The 19443-nt window shown below is 39.5% G+C and overlaps 1 protein-coding gene across 1 annotated transcript; it reads right to left on the bottom strand.

Annotated features, from left to right (window-relative positions):
• Positions 1-784: 784 nt before the first annotated feature.
• On the bottom strand, positions 785-8466 carry sertad2a (SERTA domain containing 2a). Its single transcript, XM_036560286.1, has 2 exons — positions 8117-8466; positions 785-3244 (listed from the first exon to the last, which is right to left on the bottom strand). Exon 2 carries the CDS (start codon positions 3231-3233, stop codon positions 2361-2363), a length of 873 nt encoding a protein of 290 aa, XP_036416179.1. The 5' UTR covers positions 3234-3244; positions 8117-8466; the 3' UTR covers positions 785-2360.
• Positions 8467-19443: the final 10977 nt, after the last annotated feature.

Below are 19443 nucleotides of genomic sequence, written 5' to 3'. Positions count from 1 at the left end.
CATGTTTTTATGCTTTTATTGCACAGCTTACACCCTGCGATGGACTGGCAACCTGTCCAGGGTGTTTCTGGCCTTCCGCCCAGTTGACCTCTGGGATAGGCTCCAACCCCATCCACCCCCCCCACCCGACCCAGAAGGATAAGTGGCTTAGAAAATGTGTGTGTGTGCATAGCTTACCATATACATGTTTAGCTATGTAACTATTATACTAACCTTCACTTCGTATGTGACAAATATAAGTTGGAGATATAAGGGAAATCCAAATATGCTAATATATGTCATATAATGCCATATAACAGATTTCCATATGGGTGCAGCCGAACTGACATCTGTCTACTTTAGACCGAAAACTCAAGCTCCTGATCTGATCGAGTGCCTGGGAATTTTACAGGGCTGAGGTTGCAGCTACTCGTAGCTGCAGTGCTAAGAAAACCCCAAAAAACAATACCTATCATGATTTATACACCTTTGGAAGTAGTATTCATAATATTTCCCATAGTGGACTGATGGAATCATCAGCTTTTTTCAGTTTTTTTGATATGTCTTTTTTCCAGCGCTGCTGCTTTATTAAGATTTCTTCTTGATCTCTGTATTTCCACACACAACCCATCTTCATACCGATTCATGTGAGTTGACTAAGCCAACCTGATCACCACCTCGAAAAATCAGACGCCGTCATTTTACCAATGCAGTATTATTACCCAGTAACCTCTTCACAGTCTGATAATGTGGAAGATTCCATTTCGTTTCACGCCAAAGAAAAGTCCCAACTAGCCACAGCCACTGTTTTTAACATTTTTTTATTTCAAAAACACATTTTAGTATCAAAATAAGAGCCCTTCATATCTGTGAAATAGGAAAACCGTTAAATAAAAATAAAGCATAATTTATTCAGATGAGGAATATCTAATATATTACATCCCTGCCTTAACAAAACGCTGCCAGGTGTAACATAAATTTGTGCACATGTGAATAAATATGTTTGTTTCCCTGGCATGACATCTTTGGACACTGCAAAACTCACAAAATGGGCTTTGAACCCATTTTTAAAACTTTTCACAATGTAAGGTTGTTTAACTTAAAGCAATAGTTTGACAAGCAAAGCACATTTGCAGAATGTTCCTCTTATATCAAAAGTGTTAATCAGCCAAGATGTTAAGTAATCTTAAATAGACACAGTTATGTGGTTTCTGACACTGTATACTGTTATCTGTGAGCACGGAGTTACAACATGTTCTGTTTCTGGCTGTGCTAATATGGTTTTGTACATGTCTATTGATAGTATTCCGATGACAACATCAAGCTCATTCAGCAGTGCTGTGGTGGTTTGTAATGAGATAACAAAGCTGTAACAGATCCAACAAAGGCTGTAAACACTTTTTAAATCTCATTTTTAAAGCCAGTGTAATGTAACCAGTGTATTTGAGTGCAATGACTTGATTTCATTTGATTTGCTGCTGTAGTGACAAAAAATAAAAGCTAACATCTGAACAGCTGAAATTTCCCACCGCATTATTATTTTGGCGTCCCAAACCGCATACTAGCACACTTAATAGTATGTGCGCTGGTAAATAGTGCACTCATTAGAGTAGCAGCTGAAATACAGAAGTGTGTGGTTTGGGACGCGGCATTAGATCAGCCAGTGAGAAGCGTTCAACAGGTCCAACGGCTGATCGTTAGCTGCACAGTAAACATCCACAAGCGAAGGTTTAAGGTATTTATTGATTAAGGCACGTGTTTTGGGCTAAACCGAGGCACTTATTCAGGTAAGTTCCAACATTCGTTGTACGCTTAAGGAACCTTTGTGTAACTGCAGCACCATTTAAGGTGGAAAGGAAATTTCAAATGAGAAACTGGCGAATAAGAAGCCGACTTGGACTGGATCCAGTTCACCAGTCTCGTTAATCCTAGCCTGATAGCGTTTTCTGGAGACGCATCTAAAGCGTCTACATATCTTTTTAAATCTTTTTTGTGGTCATTCTGGTCTATTTTGCTTGGTTTTTATCCACCTGCAGGGTTGTAGCTGCAGTAACAGTGTTGAGACAAGCTCTATCAGAGCACAGTCAGAGTTACAGCTTGCCTGCCAACATGGCGTCGTGGTCTTCTTAATCAAATACTATGAACAGATAACAGGATGTCATACAGTGTCAGAAACTTCTGAACAAGTCTATTTTTGCAATTACGGAACAACTTCACAACTTGGTTCAAGGCATGTTGGCACAATACTCATTGGTGAGCTTCCGTTGCTTGTTAGCTATGTTAGCCTAGTAGCTCCAGTGCAAAGCTACAGAAGGAAACTCGTCCTGGCTGATCGATTTTTCGCCAAACTGTCGCTTTACTGTGGGCTTGGCGCATGTCCCTCATGAGCCGACCAGAACCTCCATGATGTGGTCCAGCTCGTTCAGGTCTGTTTTGAAAGGCTGGTTGGTGAGGTTCCTCATGAGGTCGTCTGTTACCATGGAAACTACCTTAGACGAGGATGAGCCCTGGGCCAGGCCCGGGTTCGGGCCGCAAGGGTTCAGCTCGCACAGGAAGTTGTCGATGTCTGAGAAGAGGAAATCGTCCAGTGAAAGTTCAGGGAGAAAAATGGAACTGGATAAGTGGGCGGAGTCACAAGGCCCAATTAAGCCAGTATGAATTTGAGCCTCTTTTTCTGATATTTCAACAGCTGGAACGCTGAGTCTACTGTTTTTGTTAGAAGAGCACTGAAGGTCCGGCTGAGCGATGGACGAAGACGTAGAAAAAGAGGTAGAGTTGGCTGCCACTGTTAGAGTGGGACACAAATCCTCGATTTCAGCCAAAGCTGTGGAGAAACTGTCCTTTGTAGAAGATCTGTTGATGGACGAGGCCGAATGTGCTTGAATGGACGAGTGTAGAGAAAACAACAGTTCCCCGTCTTGCTCCAGAACCCACGCCGGGGTCAGACTGCCCTCAGTGCCAACCCCGTGACCCCAACTGACCCCCGTATCTCCGCTCTGTGTTTGGGTCATGATCAGCGCCCCCTGCTCACTGAGCTCCTGCTGGATGGACCTCAGCGTGTTGGTGATGAGGACGCGGCGCACCAGAGCCGTCTCTACGTGACTGCAGAGCTTCTGCAGGGACAGCTGCAGCACGGTCTCCCTCTGGAGGGAGTAGGCTGGGTGAGGGTCCGCCAGTATGGCCGCCACTTTGGGTTCCTTTTCATCCTCGTCCTCCGACTGCAGCTTTCTCTTCAGGCCCACCGTACACGACATGGAGCAGATATCTGAAACAGGAGAATGCAGTGGATTTAACAATTAGCACAATGGACTGGTGTTCTAGAATGAAGCAGTGCTCCAAAAAAAAAAGCTGTGTTCTAGAATGAAGCAGTGCTCCAGAATGAAGCAGTGCTCCAGAAAAAGCTGTGTTCTAGAATGAAGCAGTGCTCCAGAATGAAGCAGTGCTCCAGAAAAAGCTGTGTTCTAGAATGAAGCAGTGCTCCAGAAAAAAAGCTATGTTGTAGAATGAAGCAATATTCTAGAATTAAGCAGTATTCTAAAATACAGCAGTGTTATAGAATGTTTTGTTGTAGAATGACGTGGTGTCTAGAATGAATTAGTGTTCTAGAATACAGCAGTGCTACAGAAAAAGCAGTGTTGTAAAATGAAGTGGTTTAACAGAATGAAGCAATGTTTAAAAATGAAGCGGTGTTCTAGAGCAAGGCAGTGGTCTAGAATAAAACAGTGGTCATCATATCCCGTAAGAGCAAGAGGAAGAAACCTTGAGAGGAACCAAGACTCAAAAGGGGAACCCATCCTCCTCTGGTCGACTCCGGATCGCAAACGATAACAGCAGAAAGTGAGAACAGACTAAAGGCCTTCAGTTTGAAAGTCACCTCTCATATCTCTGCTCTCTCACTAGGAGAACATCACTGCTCCACAAGGCAGCTCATTCGCTGATGACACACTGTACTGCCATCAGTCTCTTTTTCCTGTAATCTCTACAGTTCCTATAAAGCAGTGCTTCCAGGAAGTCAGCCGCTTTCTGCCCAGCTGTCTGCACTGTTCAGAACGAAAGCGGTTCTCACACCCTGTAGGCTGAGCTGACACTCTGAGATGAGTGACAAACCGTCATGTGAGAACCTGCAGCTTCAGCGCAAAGAACTAACTACACCAGTAAAAACTGAAATACAGCCAACCTGGAATCTTCAGCACAGCCAGAAGTCTAGAACCCTGACCTCACTGACATTGTACAGGTTTACGCATTCTAGAACTGACAGTAGAAGAGTTCTAAAGAGGTTCTAAAATGCCTACACTGATCACAGACTGATAGATAGAAAGAACTGCTTTAACTCTGGGCTTATTATTCAGTTTTTAATCTTACGGGTTATTATTCAGCAACTAAATTATTCACTAACTGCCTTATATAAGTCAGTATGTACTCTTAATATATTCAGCAACTACCATAAATTACACAGCATCGGCTATAAATTATTCGGTAAGTATGAGAAACTATTCAGTAAATACTGTGAATTATTCAGCGTCTACTACAAATTATTAAGAAACTACCGTAAATTATTCAGTAACTAACTATGAATTCAATAACGTGAATTATTCAGCTACTACTATAAATTATTCAGTAACTGCTATAAATTATTCAGTACCTACTATAGATGATTCAGTATGTACTATAAATTATTCAGTACCTACTATAAAGGATTCAGTATGTACTATAAAGTATTCAGTAACTGCTATAAATTATTCAATACCTACTATAAATGATTCAGTATGTACTGTAAATTATTCAGTATGTACTATAAAGTATACAGTAACTGCTATAAATTATTCAGTACCTACTATAAAGGATTCAGTATGTACTATAAAGTATACAGTAACTGCTATAAATTATTCAGTACCTACTATAAATTATTCAGTAACTGCTATAAATTATTCAGTGCCTACTATAAATGATTCAGTATGTACTATAAATGATTCAGTACCTACTATAAATGATTCAGTATGTACTATAAATGATTCAGTAACTGCTATAAATGATTCAGTACCTACTATAAATGATTCAGTATGTACTATAAATGATTCAGTACCTACTATAAATGATTCAGTATGTACTATAAATGATTCAGTATGTGCTATAAATGATTCAGTACCTACTATAAATGATTCAGTATGTACTATAAATTATTCAGTAACTGCTATAAATCATACAGTATTTACAATAAACTGTTCAATATCGACTGTAAATTATTAGTAACTACTGTGAATCTAATGTGTGAATCCTGTAGTCCGGAGTGGGGAACGTTAGCGTGGACCCACAAACAGACCCATAGAGTTTAAGGGATTAACTACAGAAATATCAGAATAACTTCAGTAATAATTCATTATTAACCGATAAACTAAAGTGCTCATGACTTCACAGCTCAGGCGCCCTCAGTCTGAAGGAAGTGAGTACTTTCTCTGCGTCTGTAGTGACTCATGATAGAGGCGTAAAGGTAAGGCGTCTTCCTTTGTAGCGCTTCTGCCCACAGGAACTGTAGGAGTGCTCGATGAACAAGAAGGATCACTCAGAGAGTGAGCTGATCTGAGATCTCACCGTCATAGGGTCAGTTACCTTTATGTGGATTGCAAAGCGGATCCTAGAGCAGCGCTTCTCTACCCAGACTCTATAAAACTGAGTACTTCTTCACGTATTTCAATTACTGAACAATAAATATCTTCAAATTATACATCCACTTAAATATACTCCAGTACATTTGTGAGGAATGAGGTCTACTTTCTACTTAGTCCCATGTTAGTCACTGACATTTTTCGGGTGTAACTTCATCCAGTTACGCTGATAACAGCACCTACGCTGCCTTGTTATTGGTCACCCCTCACTTTCGAAATTCAGCAGTTTATTTCAGACTAAAAGGATTCAAAAAGAGGAGAAAAGAGTCCTTAATGTCCTGTATTGATAGATGCACTGCAGTTCTATAACTCAGTACTTAAGCTCATATGTATTCAGTTCTTTTTTCTAGGCTACTTTCACCTCTACATGAGTCACTGTTTCACTGCTTGTGAATGTATTTAGACTCTGCTTGTGAGGAAAGACGGAGTCATGATGTTTCAGGTGATTAACTAGCTCAACGTTAGTCACACAGCTGTTTTGACTAACATTCGACGTGAAGAGCAGCACATCACCGACATCTTCACCAATTCATGTCCAACAGATAAATTTAGCACGATAACTGCCTCATAATTCGTCCTGATTGGTGTAAAGTGATGTAATTTGGTGTAGCTGTAGCTTGGATGGACATCTAACAGTATTGTCACTGGAATTTTTGATATACATACCATTTCACACTTTTATTAACAGTCAAACTTTGGGTTTTCTACAGTTTTAGTGCCAGTCAGTAGCGCCATGTGACCAAAACATTGAATTTAGTGATAAAAACTCAGATTTTGTGCTCAGAGCTCAGAGAACATAGGAACCAAAGGAAATTTTACATCTAAGACATGGACATTAATGGGTCTTAAACAGCTTAGCAGCTTTAATTCTCAGCCAATACATGATAACCAACTGTTATAACTTGTGTTAAATGATATATGATACATTAAAACCCTGTCAGTGAGGAAAATCCACAGTATCTATGCTAAATTCGTCTGTTTTTACTGTTTGGTTTGACTTTTCAATCTTCTTTGTAAAAAAATCAAATCGTAATTTTAGTTTAAAGTAATGTGCTGCCTCTCATTTAAAGATCTGGTATTGAGTACTTCGCACATTATGAATTTAATCTGTAAATACGCACCGATCTCCTTGTTTCTACACTCACTGTCCATTTAATCAGCTCCACTTATCACATACTTGCACTATGTGTAACTGTAACTCCAGCAGCAACAGTGCTGAGAACGACCCACCACCCAAATGATACCTGCATCCATGGGGGTCCTGACCACTGAAGAACAGGGTAAAAGGGGGCTAACAAAGTATGCAGAGAAACAGATGGACTACAGTCTGTAACTGTAGAACTACAAAGTGCACCTGTATAGTAAGTGGAGCTGATAAAATGGACAATGAGTGTAGAAACAAGGAGGTGGTCATAATGTTGTGGCTGTTCATTATACATAAATTTTACCTCAGATGTATCCTCTTTTATAATATATGATATATAAATGCCAAGAAAATCTTAAAAACCACTGTTTCTTGTCTTCTAGTGTATTTGTGGAATGCATGGCTGTCCTTATTTCACTCTTTTGTCCCTTTTCATTAGCTATATTCTTTTGTAAACCGACTTAAAACAAAACTAAAACAAAAACATTTGAACTTGATGCTAAATTTGGCTACCGGAAGTGAGCAGGCCTGCACTGTCAGTAGGACAAAGTGAAACTCAACATTTTACAGTTTACAGGAAAACGAAAGTCTGGATGATGTTGCTGACAGGCCTCTTTCCATCTTTATTAGCGTTTGGATTTAAGTGTTTTGGCTTAAGTAAAAGCACCAAAACAGTTTTTCCCTACAGTCACTGCACAATTTTGAGCTTTTTTTCATGCTTTTTTGGATTTTTTTTTTCATTTCTGAGGAGAATCCGGTGATTTATGGCAGGGAAAACGATGAAAATGTCCGAAATACATGGGCTACATTGTTAAAACTACTAAACTACTATTATTAAACTATTAAAACTATTTAAAATATTAAACTATCAAAGCTCTGAGAGTTATCAATGGCTTTGTGTTGCAGTTTTAAAGGCTGCCAGCAGAGGATTGCACTGCTGATAAACAGGGAGTCGATACAGCTGATAGACTGATAAACAGGGAGTCGATACAGCTGACAGACTGATAAACAGCGTCTTTAAGAAAGGAAAACTTTCTACTAATCGAAAAACAAAACCTTACCGAGGTTCTGTGTGTTCGTCAACAAGCTGTTTCTCATATTCACCGCTATTATCAACTACGACGAAGCTTCTTTTAGGAACTTTCCGTTCCACCTTAAACGGTGCAGTAATTACATTGTAACCGCCGCAGCATTTAAGGTGGACCGGACAGTTCCAGCAGGACGCAGTAATACCTGCATTAATACGGTGTCTTCCCTGACTCTTCCTCCAACGCAGGTCTGAACAGAGTTAGAGAGGCAGGTAAAAAGCCGCGCAGAGACTCTGACTCACCACATGTAGCCTCGGCGCGCGCTCTGAAAGGGTCATTTAAAGCGGTTCGGTCCGCTCCGGCCGGTCCGGAGTGAGTCCGGCTGCTCGCGCTGCTCCGCTGATCTGCGGAGTCTCGAGCGGATTCACTCACTCCGCTCCCTCAGTCCGGAGGAGTGACGTCAGAGAGGAGACATTACTCACCGCTCATGATTCACGCTCAACCACGCTCACACGCGCACACAGGCACGCGCTGTCATGTTCGTCTCGCGCTCCTGTGCGGAGATGTTTTTCAGTCTGACTCGTTCTTTCTCTTTCTCTCTCTCTCTCACTCTGTCTGTCTGTCTGTCTCTCTCTCTCCGCTCTCTTTCTCGCTGTCTCTCCTTTTTTCTTTACTCTCTCTCTCTCTCTCTCTCTCTCTCTCTGTTTTCTCTCCGCTCTCTTTCTCTTTCTTTTTTCTGTCATTACCTCTCATTTTCACCTCTCTCTTTTCGTTCTCTCTCTTTTCCCTTTTATCTCTGTATCGCTCTACTTTTCTCCTTTCTTTCTTATTTTCTGTTTCTTATTTACTTTCTGATTGCTCTCTTTTTTCTCCTTTTTCTCTTGCTCTCAGTATCTCTCATTTTCTCTGTTTTCTCACTCTTTCTCTCTGTCCCCCTCTCTTGTCTTTTTCTTTCTTTCTTTCTTTCTTTCTTTCTCTGTTCTCTCTCTCCTTCCCTTTGTTTTATCTCCCCATCTGTTGTCTTTCTCCTTTCCTGTTCTCTCTCTCTCTCTCTCTCTCTCTCGCACACACACTCAATCTCTCTCTCTCGCACACACACTCAATCTCCTCTCTCTCTCTCTCTCTCTCTCTCTCTCTCTCTATCTCTGTGTTATCTCTCTGTCTGTCTCTCAATGTCAAGCTTACAATTACAATTGCTATAAAGAACCATATATAACACATTCTCAATCAGTCTGAAGAACCATTTCACCACGCAAAGAACCATTTAGACATGAAATGGTTCTTTGAGTTCATGGTTCTACACTATGTGTCCAAAAGTTGTATTATTTATAATTTATTTATAATTTTATAAATTATTTTTTTTTATTATTATTATTTATTATTTTATTTATTTCCTTATTAGTGAATTCAACTGCATTAAGGTCACTCACTGCTGACACAAGAGCTCAAATACACACACAGCCTGTATAAACTCCATAGAAAAGCACTGACCAATAGAGTGAGACGCTCTGGAGCAGCTGTACATGAGCCTAAAGTCATTATGCCTAATGCCAAGCGTGGGCTAGAGGGGTATAAAGACCCCCAGCATTGGGCTGTGTAGCAGTGGAACCAAGTTCTCTGGAGTGCTGGAGCTCCATCTAGTACCTTTGGGATGAGTTGTAGTGATCCAGAACTGACCATCCAACAACAGTACCTGACCTCACTAATGCTCTTGTGGCTGAATGCAATCAAATCTTCACAGCAATGTTGCAGCGTCTAGTGTAAAGCTTTTTCAGAAGAGTAAAGGCTGTTACTGCAGCAAAGGAAGAGAAAACCTTTTTTAATACTCTTGATTTTAAAGGAAACATTGTATGAGCAGGTGTCCACAAACTTTTGGCCACATAGTGAATATGGAACCACTGTCTTTACTAAAGAACCCTTAAAGGACCATCTTTTTTAGGAGTGTATGGTTTAAAAAACGTTCCTATAGAGCACCAAAACAGGTTCCGCCTCTTTTAGTTAAGATTTTCACACAGTACCCTGACTCTCACAGACAAAGTACTGTTTCTTCTGTAGATCCTTTACCGATAAAGTCTTAGAAACTTAAACAGGAACAGTTCAGATGTAAACAGAGTCATTCAGAGTGGTTTGGTGTGAAACGCTCTGTTCTAGAGAGACATAGAGTCAGAATGTTCACAGTGGTGGTGATGGGAACCAGACGTCCACCTCTAAAAGCTCCCTCACTGAAAGTTATTACAGGTAATGGTTATGAATTCACAGCCATGTCTGAGACACTGATTTATAATACTTTACAGAAAGTTTTGGCCTAAAATGTATTTTTTTAAATACATTTTTGTGTTACTGTTTTGTGTAAAATAGGATCATATGTTTGGATTTATTCTTAATTTATAATCATCATCATCCCATATAAACACTCAGGAGACTCGTGTGGGTTCACTGGTTGTTTTGTATAGTTATTAAAATGGCTATATGTGTGTTGTAGTCATTGTGACCCCTGGTTCCTGTCACCACCTCTGTACAGAAATCTGAGTCACTAAGTTTCTCTACAGTGAACTATTTCACACCAAACCACTCTGAATGACCTTGTTTACATCTCAACCACTGAATACAGCAGAAAATTTTTATTTTGGTGGAATTCCCCTTGTAAACGCAGTGTTTCCTATATCCATGGATCCAGTATTTTTGATAAACCCGAAAGAAAGTCTTAAGGGCAGCTGTGCACATATGTTCAGGCTGAAAGCATGTTGCACATAGTGACACATGCTCCTGCATTCAACTTGGACATCTGCCCTATAGTCTCACTCTCTCTCTCTCGCTCTCTATCTCTCTCTCTCTCTCTCTCTCTCCCTCTCCCTCTCTGCTCGACTCCAGGCATGACATCACATGCACCAGATGGCAGGATGACCAAATAAAAAAAAGAGAGACAGAGAGAGAGAGAGAAAAGCTGATCAGTGACTCATCTCAAGCAAATGTGTAAACTAATCTTATATTAAATCTATTTACTATTTGTTTACTTTATTAACTACTTTTATTTACTATAGTATGTATAAATCACACACAATGTAAAGCGTAACTGGCATTTCAAGTAAAGGTTTTGTTCTGACAAGAGGGATATACAAATATATATATATGGTTCATTTAAAGTGTTTATCAAGTTAAATCCAGTTGATCCAGTCCAAACAGCTATTCAGTACATGTTTTTCACAAGATATTTCTGAGATTACACATAAAATAATATGCATACATACAAAAGGAGGAAGTCTAAATTAAAAATCATCAGTTAATCTAAACTGATTAAAAGCTACAGAGAAACAACCACCTACAGCACCTGACAGACACCAAAACTGTCCCCATCAGATAAACAGCACTTAAAGCTTTCATCTCTGAGAGAGAGGAGAAAATCAAGCTCCACTCTGGATTCAGATCTGAAAACATCCACAGGAGTTTCTGTCCATCCTTCCACTGTGAGACACTCAGCACTATGAGTCTGAAAGGATGTGTAGCTGTTTAAAAGGAGACACATCAAACAGAGTAGCTGCTGGTGTTTCTCAGAACGATGGACTGACCACCCCAGAGTCCAGACCTCAACAGCACTGAGTGTGTTTGGGATTATTTGAATGGTGAGAAGCAGAAAATGTAACCAACTTCTGAGACTGAACTTTGGAGGTGTGTCTGCAGATTTCTCTGAGAAACTGAAAGTGAGTCTCCTGAAAAGAGTGGAAGCTGTTATGAAGGTAAAGAGTGACACACTAAACACTGAAAATCTGACAGTTGCTGATTCTTCCGTGTCAGTCTCTGAACTTGTGCTCAGTGGTCATTCTGATGATTTAAATAAATGAAGGGGGTGGGTCCTGAATTGTGCACAGTACTTTATGTACACTCCTCTAATTGAACAATTATTTCTTTACGTATGTTCTTGTATCTGGAATGATGCTGACCTACATTTGGTTTGTACTGTCGTCATTGGTACAAAACACGACGATCTGAAGTCGGCCTACCAGAGCAGGTCTGACCTGTTTAACACGTGCGTCACTCATGCACAGCTAACACAGACGATCCAACAGATATTCACAGGTTCATCATCAGAGCCGTGTAGCCTAAATCTGTACTCCAGTATTAGACTCCACTTAGTCTGATCAAATTATGACTCAAGTACAAGGACCTTTACAGTAGAAGTACCGGTACAAAATGATCAGTTTAAAAACTACTTAAGCTCTGTTCAAAAACTGGAACTTCTTGGTGCCTTCAGCATCTTTCAGCAGTAGAAATGAAGTTTGTTAGACTCTGTTCTTCTGTTTTTGGATCCTTTTGGTCTAAAATAAAAGATCCAAAGTCAGAGGCATGACCTGTAACGACACCAACACAACATAATGATATACAACCCAAACAAGGACACAGTTTCATTGATGCGAAGCACTGAAAGCTTTTTAAAAGTATGGTTATAAAACACATTTGGCCTCATTCACCAATATCTTCCTAGTTTTTCTTAAGTTAGTTCTTGAGAAAGTTCCTAAGAAAAGTCTACGTCAGATTCATAATGTGATCTCAAACTGCAGAACTGTGCACACATTTGTGATCTTGAGTGTGTGGATTCTGTCCTCACCTAAGAATAAATCCCAAGTAAGAAAACACTGGTGAATGTCAGAAAACTGAGCAAGTCGGCTTTAAGATGAAATGCATCGCTGTCCAAAGAAAAACGTATCTCCATTTTTGCAGATTTTTATTTTTCTACATCATTCAATCACGTGACACAGTCCAAACTCCTACTGCGCTCTTGCGCTTCGATCACGTGACACAGTCCAAACTCCTACTGCGCTCTTGCGCTTCGATCACATTATACTGTTCAAATTCCTACTGCGCTCCAATCACGCAATACTGTTTGATCACTCAATACAGTCCAAACTCCTACTGCGCTCTCGCTCTCCGATCACGCTTCACAGTCCAAACTCCTACTGTGCTCTCGCGCTCCGATCACGCAATACTGTCCAAACTCCTACAGCGCTCTCGCTCTCCGATCAGGCTTCAGAGTCCAAACTCCTACTGTGCTCTCGCACTCTGAACACGCTTCACAGTCCAAACTCCTACTGCGCTCTCTCTCTCCGATCACGCAATACAGTCCAAACTCCTACTGCGCTCTCACGCTCCGATCACGCAATACAGTCCAAACTCCTACTGCGCTCTCTCTCTCCGATCACGCAATACAGTCCAAACTCCTACTGCGCTCTCGCACTCTGATCACGCTTCACAGTCCAAACTCCTACTGCGCTCTCGCACTTCAATCACGCAATACAGTCCAAACTCCTACTGCGCTCTCACGCTCCGATCACGCAATACAGTCCAAACTCCTACTGCGCTCTCGCACTCTGATCACGCTTCACAGTCCAAACTCCTACTGCGCTCTCGCGCTCCGATCACGCAATACAGTCCAAACTTCTACAGCGCTCTCGCACTCTGAACATGTAATACAGGCCCTCCTCTAAGTAAAGCTTGTTAACAATCACAACAGCCGCAGCACAGCAGAAGGAGGAGCAGACACAACTTTTCTTTCTCAGGAAGGTGAAAACTCCTCTCCCACCCAGCTTAGAGAAGGAAAACATGCTCAATAATCACGAATACATGTATGTTTGCAGTCACAAACTTTGTGTGTATGAAGTAAAAGGCACATAAGCACACCAAACTTAACCTTATAAGACCCCGGGGTTGTATTTTAGTCACCATGACAACTTCAGGATAATAGCTTTTACAGAATTACAGTTCCAAAGTTCATAATCTTATCCTAACTCCACATAAGAACAGAGTTTTACAGAAGCATCCTGTCACAACTTTAGAATATCCCCAGCGGTGTCCTAACTTCTGTTTTAACCTTACGTTTAATTTTTAGGCCTCTGTGAAGGCTAACACGCTCTCTGCAACTTGCATAATGATGTTACATATGTTTATGTTGCAAAACAGCAGTTCTGCTTGTGAGATGCTGTTGTGATGTGGTTCAAAAACCCCCGGACACTGACGTGTTCTCCAAGGTTTCCTCTACTGCTTTTTAGACAGAGTTGAAGGTATGCCTGTTTATTAGCAGGAATAATGTTAGCAATGTTAGTGTCTGAGAAATGGAAACTGAAAGTAAAAAGTAGATTCCTTTCCTCACCAATATACTTTAGCAGAAGTTTTATCATTTTAAAATACAACATAAAAGGATCAAAATGTTCCGTGAGCACACAAAACTGAGTAAACTGAACTACTGTTCAAAAGTTCAATTTTTTAAATAATATAAATAATCTAAATATTTCATTATATAAATTCAGTGTCTTCGCAGGTAAATGTACAAAATGATCTTAACATGCTTGTTTTGTGCCACTTTACAGTTTTCAAACAGGAATGAAAATGAAGAAATGTTAGATTGTATCCAGAATGATGAACAGACCTGTAGTCTAAAGACTAAAATGAAAGGAAACAGCTGTATAAAATATAGAGGATGAGGTTATAATAACATGCATATCAAGAATGAATCATTTTTGAAAAGTGGGGATCAAATAGTGGAGATTAAATCTTGATTCAGATTTTCTTATTTAATGAAATGACTATAAATACACAAATACAGTATATTAATGACTATTGTATACTAAAAATATTGAAGTAATACATATAATAATACCATTTGCTAGTTTATTACATTTAAATCTGCACTGTATACGTTTTTGTTTATAAAATAACAGCCTATTAAAATGACAAGTGATCCCACTTTTGAAGGCTAGTATAACTGGTTACCTTCCACCTCTGTTTATCACTGTTTAGAGTGTTATATGACATCACTTTCATGAGAAACTCAGAGCTTATGTATGCGCTAAAAATAAAAACATATTTGTCTATTTCTATGTACATTATATAACATGTTTACTTGTATATTTATATTTTATCTTTATTACATATATAGTTGTGCCTCTGGTCAAAAGACATGTTTTGTTGATATTCAGTGAAAATAAGTTACACATCCTCTACAGAGAACAGTAGTAGTTTTATTTAACTCCTTCACTTTTTCTCCTGTGTCATATAATATTTGTTATTGTTATAAGCTCTATATATCATTACATATTAGCTTACATTAGCATTATTAGCAGTGCCTGAAAATGGCTGGCATTGTGCCAGATCACTGCAAACATTCAAAATGTGATGTTAGATAAAACAAGAGATTATAAGCTTTTAAAGAAAATATCAGTTAATGATTAAAAAGCCCTTTGCCTTATAGATAAAAGCCTCATTATATGTTAGCCTACATTAGCATTATTAGCTACAGTTATTTCTGAGAATTCCTGGCTAATATTCACGTTAGATCACTACAAACATTCAAAACGCGATGTTAGATAAAATCAAGTGAATAAAAGCTTTTAAAGACAGTATTAATTAATAATTAAAAGCCTCTTTGCCTGATAGATAAAAGCCCTTTGCCTGCATTATATATTAGCCCACATTAGCATTAATAGCAACAGTTATTTCTAAAAAAAAGACTGGCAAATCACTACAGATATTCAAAATGCAGTGTTAGATCATATTAATAACTTAAAAGCTCATATAAGACAGTATTAGATAATGACTTTTGCTACCTAGTTAAAGACAAGGTGGAGGTTGTACATGATGAAGTATTTAAAATCCTGATGTTTCTTTTTGAGCAATAGTACCAGTAACAGTAACTAAGTAAATGTAATTCGTTACTGTACTTAAGTAGTTTTTTTGTGTATCTGTACTTTACTGAAGTATTTCCATTTTGGGTGACTTTTTACTTTCACTCCACTACATTTCAAAGTCAAATATCTTACATTTACTCCGCTACATTATGAGAAATCTGTTGTTCCTTTTGGTTTATGTGGGCAAAAAAACATAATATGTCAAACCGAAAGAAGCGTAAAGTAAGAACACCAATCAGAGCACAGCGCACTTTGTTTTGAGCTTGTTTTGACCTGTTGGACAAACCGACCCAGTGCAGCACACGGTTCAACATCAGTGCAGCAGCGTAAAAGTTTGGGAGAGTCTATTCAACATAAATGATGAACTAATCTAACTTTGTGTAAATAGACCACAATATAGAAATATGTACACATATGCAGTTGTGACTGACGGGTCTTTTTTCTGAATTTATACAAACACTTTCATTTTATAGTAAATTCGCTTTGGCTAGTTTATGTTTATGAACAGAGACCTACAGATGTAGTTTAGTAAAGGAAAACTAATTTGTGAATCTGAGTTTAAAGCAAGTTTTTATTAAACTTGTTTGAATTTGAACTAATTTTTATTTAAACTAAGTTGCGAATAAATCTTAAACCGAAACTTTTCTTGTTTGCAAAAAAGTTTGATTTTAATAGACATCAGTGACTAATTAATGACATTTTAATAAAAAACTGGTTTACCAAGAGTGACACTGGAGCATTTTCACCTAAAATGAGTTAATGAAGCGAGTCTTATTACAAAAACGGTAACAGGACATCAGAGTCATAAATAATCTTTTAGTACTTTTACTTTCGATACTTAAGCACATTTGAAGGCAAATACTTTTGTACATTTACTCAAGTGGAGGTCTAAAGGGAGGAACTTCTACTTTTACTGGAGTAATATTTTACCTTGGGCATCTCTACTTAAACTCAAGTACATGGTTTATGTACTTCGTCCACCACTGAATAGTACAGATACAGAGTTTTTTAGTGCAGTAAACTGAATGAATCTCTGCATGAAACTAAATGTGTTGTTGAGGCTGAAGATGTGAGAAAATGTATAGCAAGTAAATATATAGGAACTACTTCTCCTTCAGCTGAGACGCTGACTGAATAACGGTAAACCACATGGAGGTATTTCACTCCAGCAAACAGTCTTTATTTAATTTAAGAATTTAATACTAATTTGAAGGCTGCCAGAGACCCTTTTGATGCCCACATTTCCTGGGAAATAACACTGAATTCCCCCTTATATAGCTGTAGCATCAGCTGTTCCTCCTGCACAATAACAAAGTACCATTCAGTGTGTAGACGGTGGTCCTCTATAAGAAACTTTATGAGGCGTTCAGCGTCCGAGAGAAGTCTGCCCTTGACTCTGAGGCCGATTCTGGCTTTCTGACTCTCTTTTGTTCATCCTACCATCCCCCCCTGCCAATCCCCTCCATATCTCTTCATCCCCACTCCTCCGTCGGTCTTCACTTTTGCCCCCCCCACAGTGTGGCAGACCCCACTTTCCAGACTCCCCCCCAAACAGCTGTCACGGATGACCCCTGTTCTTTTGTTACTCGGCAACCGAGAACAAATAAAGCCACGCGTAGGCAAGTGTGCAGACGCCCATCCACACTCCTGCATTGTTGTTGACCCTGACCTCTCCGCAGACCCCTCACTAAACACCTGCCTCTTTGTGTGAATGTTAGCATGCTGGCCTGAGAGAACCGAGATGAACAATTCGCGACATTTGAATGCTGACACTCACGGCCGTGTGCAAAAGTTTTGGCGCCCCCGGTCAAATGTTTTGTTGATTCTCTACGTTGAAGCTAAGTTAACACATCTTTTACAGGGAACAACCTGAAACATGGCATTTTTCAGCTAATTTTAGTCCACAATCTCTAATACATTGTTTAACGTATTGGAAAAAAGAAACAAAACATGAACATAAGATGTGCCATTACTTTTGCACAGGCTACATTTATACATTTTTTCCCCCTCAGTATGTTATATTCAGTAAATTAAGCGCAATTCTCTACTGTGGGGGACGTGTTCACTTATTTTCACCTAGAAAATCAACAAAATGTCATTTGACCAGGGGCGCCTAAACTTTTGCACACGACTGTATATGTGCTGCAGATTTGTTCAGATGTTTTATGCCTCACTGCACACTTTAGAACGGCTGGTTCTCTGCATATTTATGCATTACAGCCATTAACAAATTGTTATTAGGTGCCGTGACGTTGGCTCCAACTCCTGGAGATCACGTGGATGGTGTCTCTCCAGAATGTCCCATCTTCAGTTTGGTTCTTTGGGGTTCCTATGGGGTCGTGATTTCTCTGATCTCCATCCATTTTGTTGCTCATCATCCTCTTCCTCTCTTTACCTTAATAATGGTCATTTTCAGTTGTTTATTCTGATGGTATGGCCAAAATTATAGCTTAAACAGAGTTATCTGGGCTGAGAGGTGAGGCCGGATTTGGTGAAGGATACATTTGTTTGTTTTCTTTGCCGTGGAAGGATTTCTCCACCAACCCTGAACTCCTGGGCATCTTCCTCCAGTCCTCCAGCTTCTCTTATTATATATTCAGCATACAGGTTAGACAACTGTGGTGATAGTGGACATCCTTGCCAGTGTGGACCCAGTCTGTTTATCCTGTCATCTGTCACGCCTGTGGCTTGTTTATCAGCGTAGACGTCCCTCATTAGAACTATGAGATGTATACTCACTTTCCTGAACACTTTCCTTAGGTTTACATGATCGACGCAGCTGATAGCTTTGCAGTAGTACGTCCTTCTTGAATTTCTCAGCTTTTTTAAATATCCACTGTACATTAGCAGTGATTTCTGTTGTTTCTCTGCCTTTCCTGAATCCAGCTTGCACATCAGGTTGTTCTCTGTCAGCATTTGGCTCTAGATTGGGGTCAGAGATTGACAGACCTGCACAAGTATAAATGAGCTCCCAGAATCCTCCACTTAACCAGCTAAACCTTTTATTCTCTGAATGAGGAGATGGACGCTCATACTGTAGAATCTGTGATGACCCAATGATGGCAATGATGTTTGCACCCTCTAGTGGTCAAACTTGAGAATGACTCAAAACGGGCAAGACTGTATATAGAGCTCCACTGTTACGACCTGCCCCACTCCCAGCCCTGTAGCTTACTTATAATGAAACTGGGCGTGTAACAGCTTAACCCATGTTACAACCCCACCCGGTCCCCACCTTATAAAATAAAGAAAAAAAATAGTTTCTAAAACTTGCTTTGGGCTGATGCTACAGAATAACAGTTTACATCCATATATATTTCATATTGCACAACTAATAACGTTATCGTTTAGTGTTTAGTTCATCCACTGGACGTGACATGCACCACTGCATGGTCACCTGTTTAATATTTATGCAATTTTACTTACTTAGTCTCGTACTGCACATTATATTTTATGGTTGTTTTAGTATATTTTATATCTTTACTTCGATTCATGCACAACAATATTTTTGCTCGTTTTGTTCTTTACTGTACTTTGTGCTACTGTAACAGACAACTTAATGAAGTGATCTATCTATCTATCTATCTATCTATCTATCTATCTATCTATCTATCTACATTCCTTAGATAATCTTTCATTGGATGGTTCCTCACTTTTAAGGTTGCATGTATATAGTAATAATCTCCATATGCAAAGATTTTTATTAATTCCTGAAAATAAGTTGACACACCAAGCATAAATATGGCATTTCCTGCAAATTTTATTGCACAATTTATATTTATTTGCTACTTTATTTAAAGTGCCATATATTCTGCTGTATCTGATCCACTCAGACCAGTGCAACACACACTAACATGCCACCACCACGTCAGTGTCACTGTAGTGCTGAGAATGATCCACCACCCAAATAGTGCCTGCTCTGTGAGGGTCCATGGGGGTCCTGACCACTGAAG

The sequence above is a fragment of the Colossoma macropomum genome, unplaced genomic scaffold (genome assembly GCF_904425465.1).
Source record: "Colossoma macropomum unplaced genomic scaffold, Colossoma_macropomum, whole genome shotgun sequence".
Taxonomy (NCBI): Eukaryota; Metazoa; Chordata; class Actinopteri; order Characiformes; family Serrasalmidae; genus Colossoma; species Colossoma macropomum.
This window is presented reverse-complemented; position numbering and strand designations above follow the sequence as displayed.

Coding starts and splice junctions, on each gene's coding strand:
- sertad2a (XM_036560286.1), bottom strand. CDS start 3,233: ATGTCGTGTACGGTGGGCCTGAAGAGAAAGCTGCAGTCGGAGGACGAG.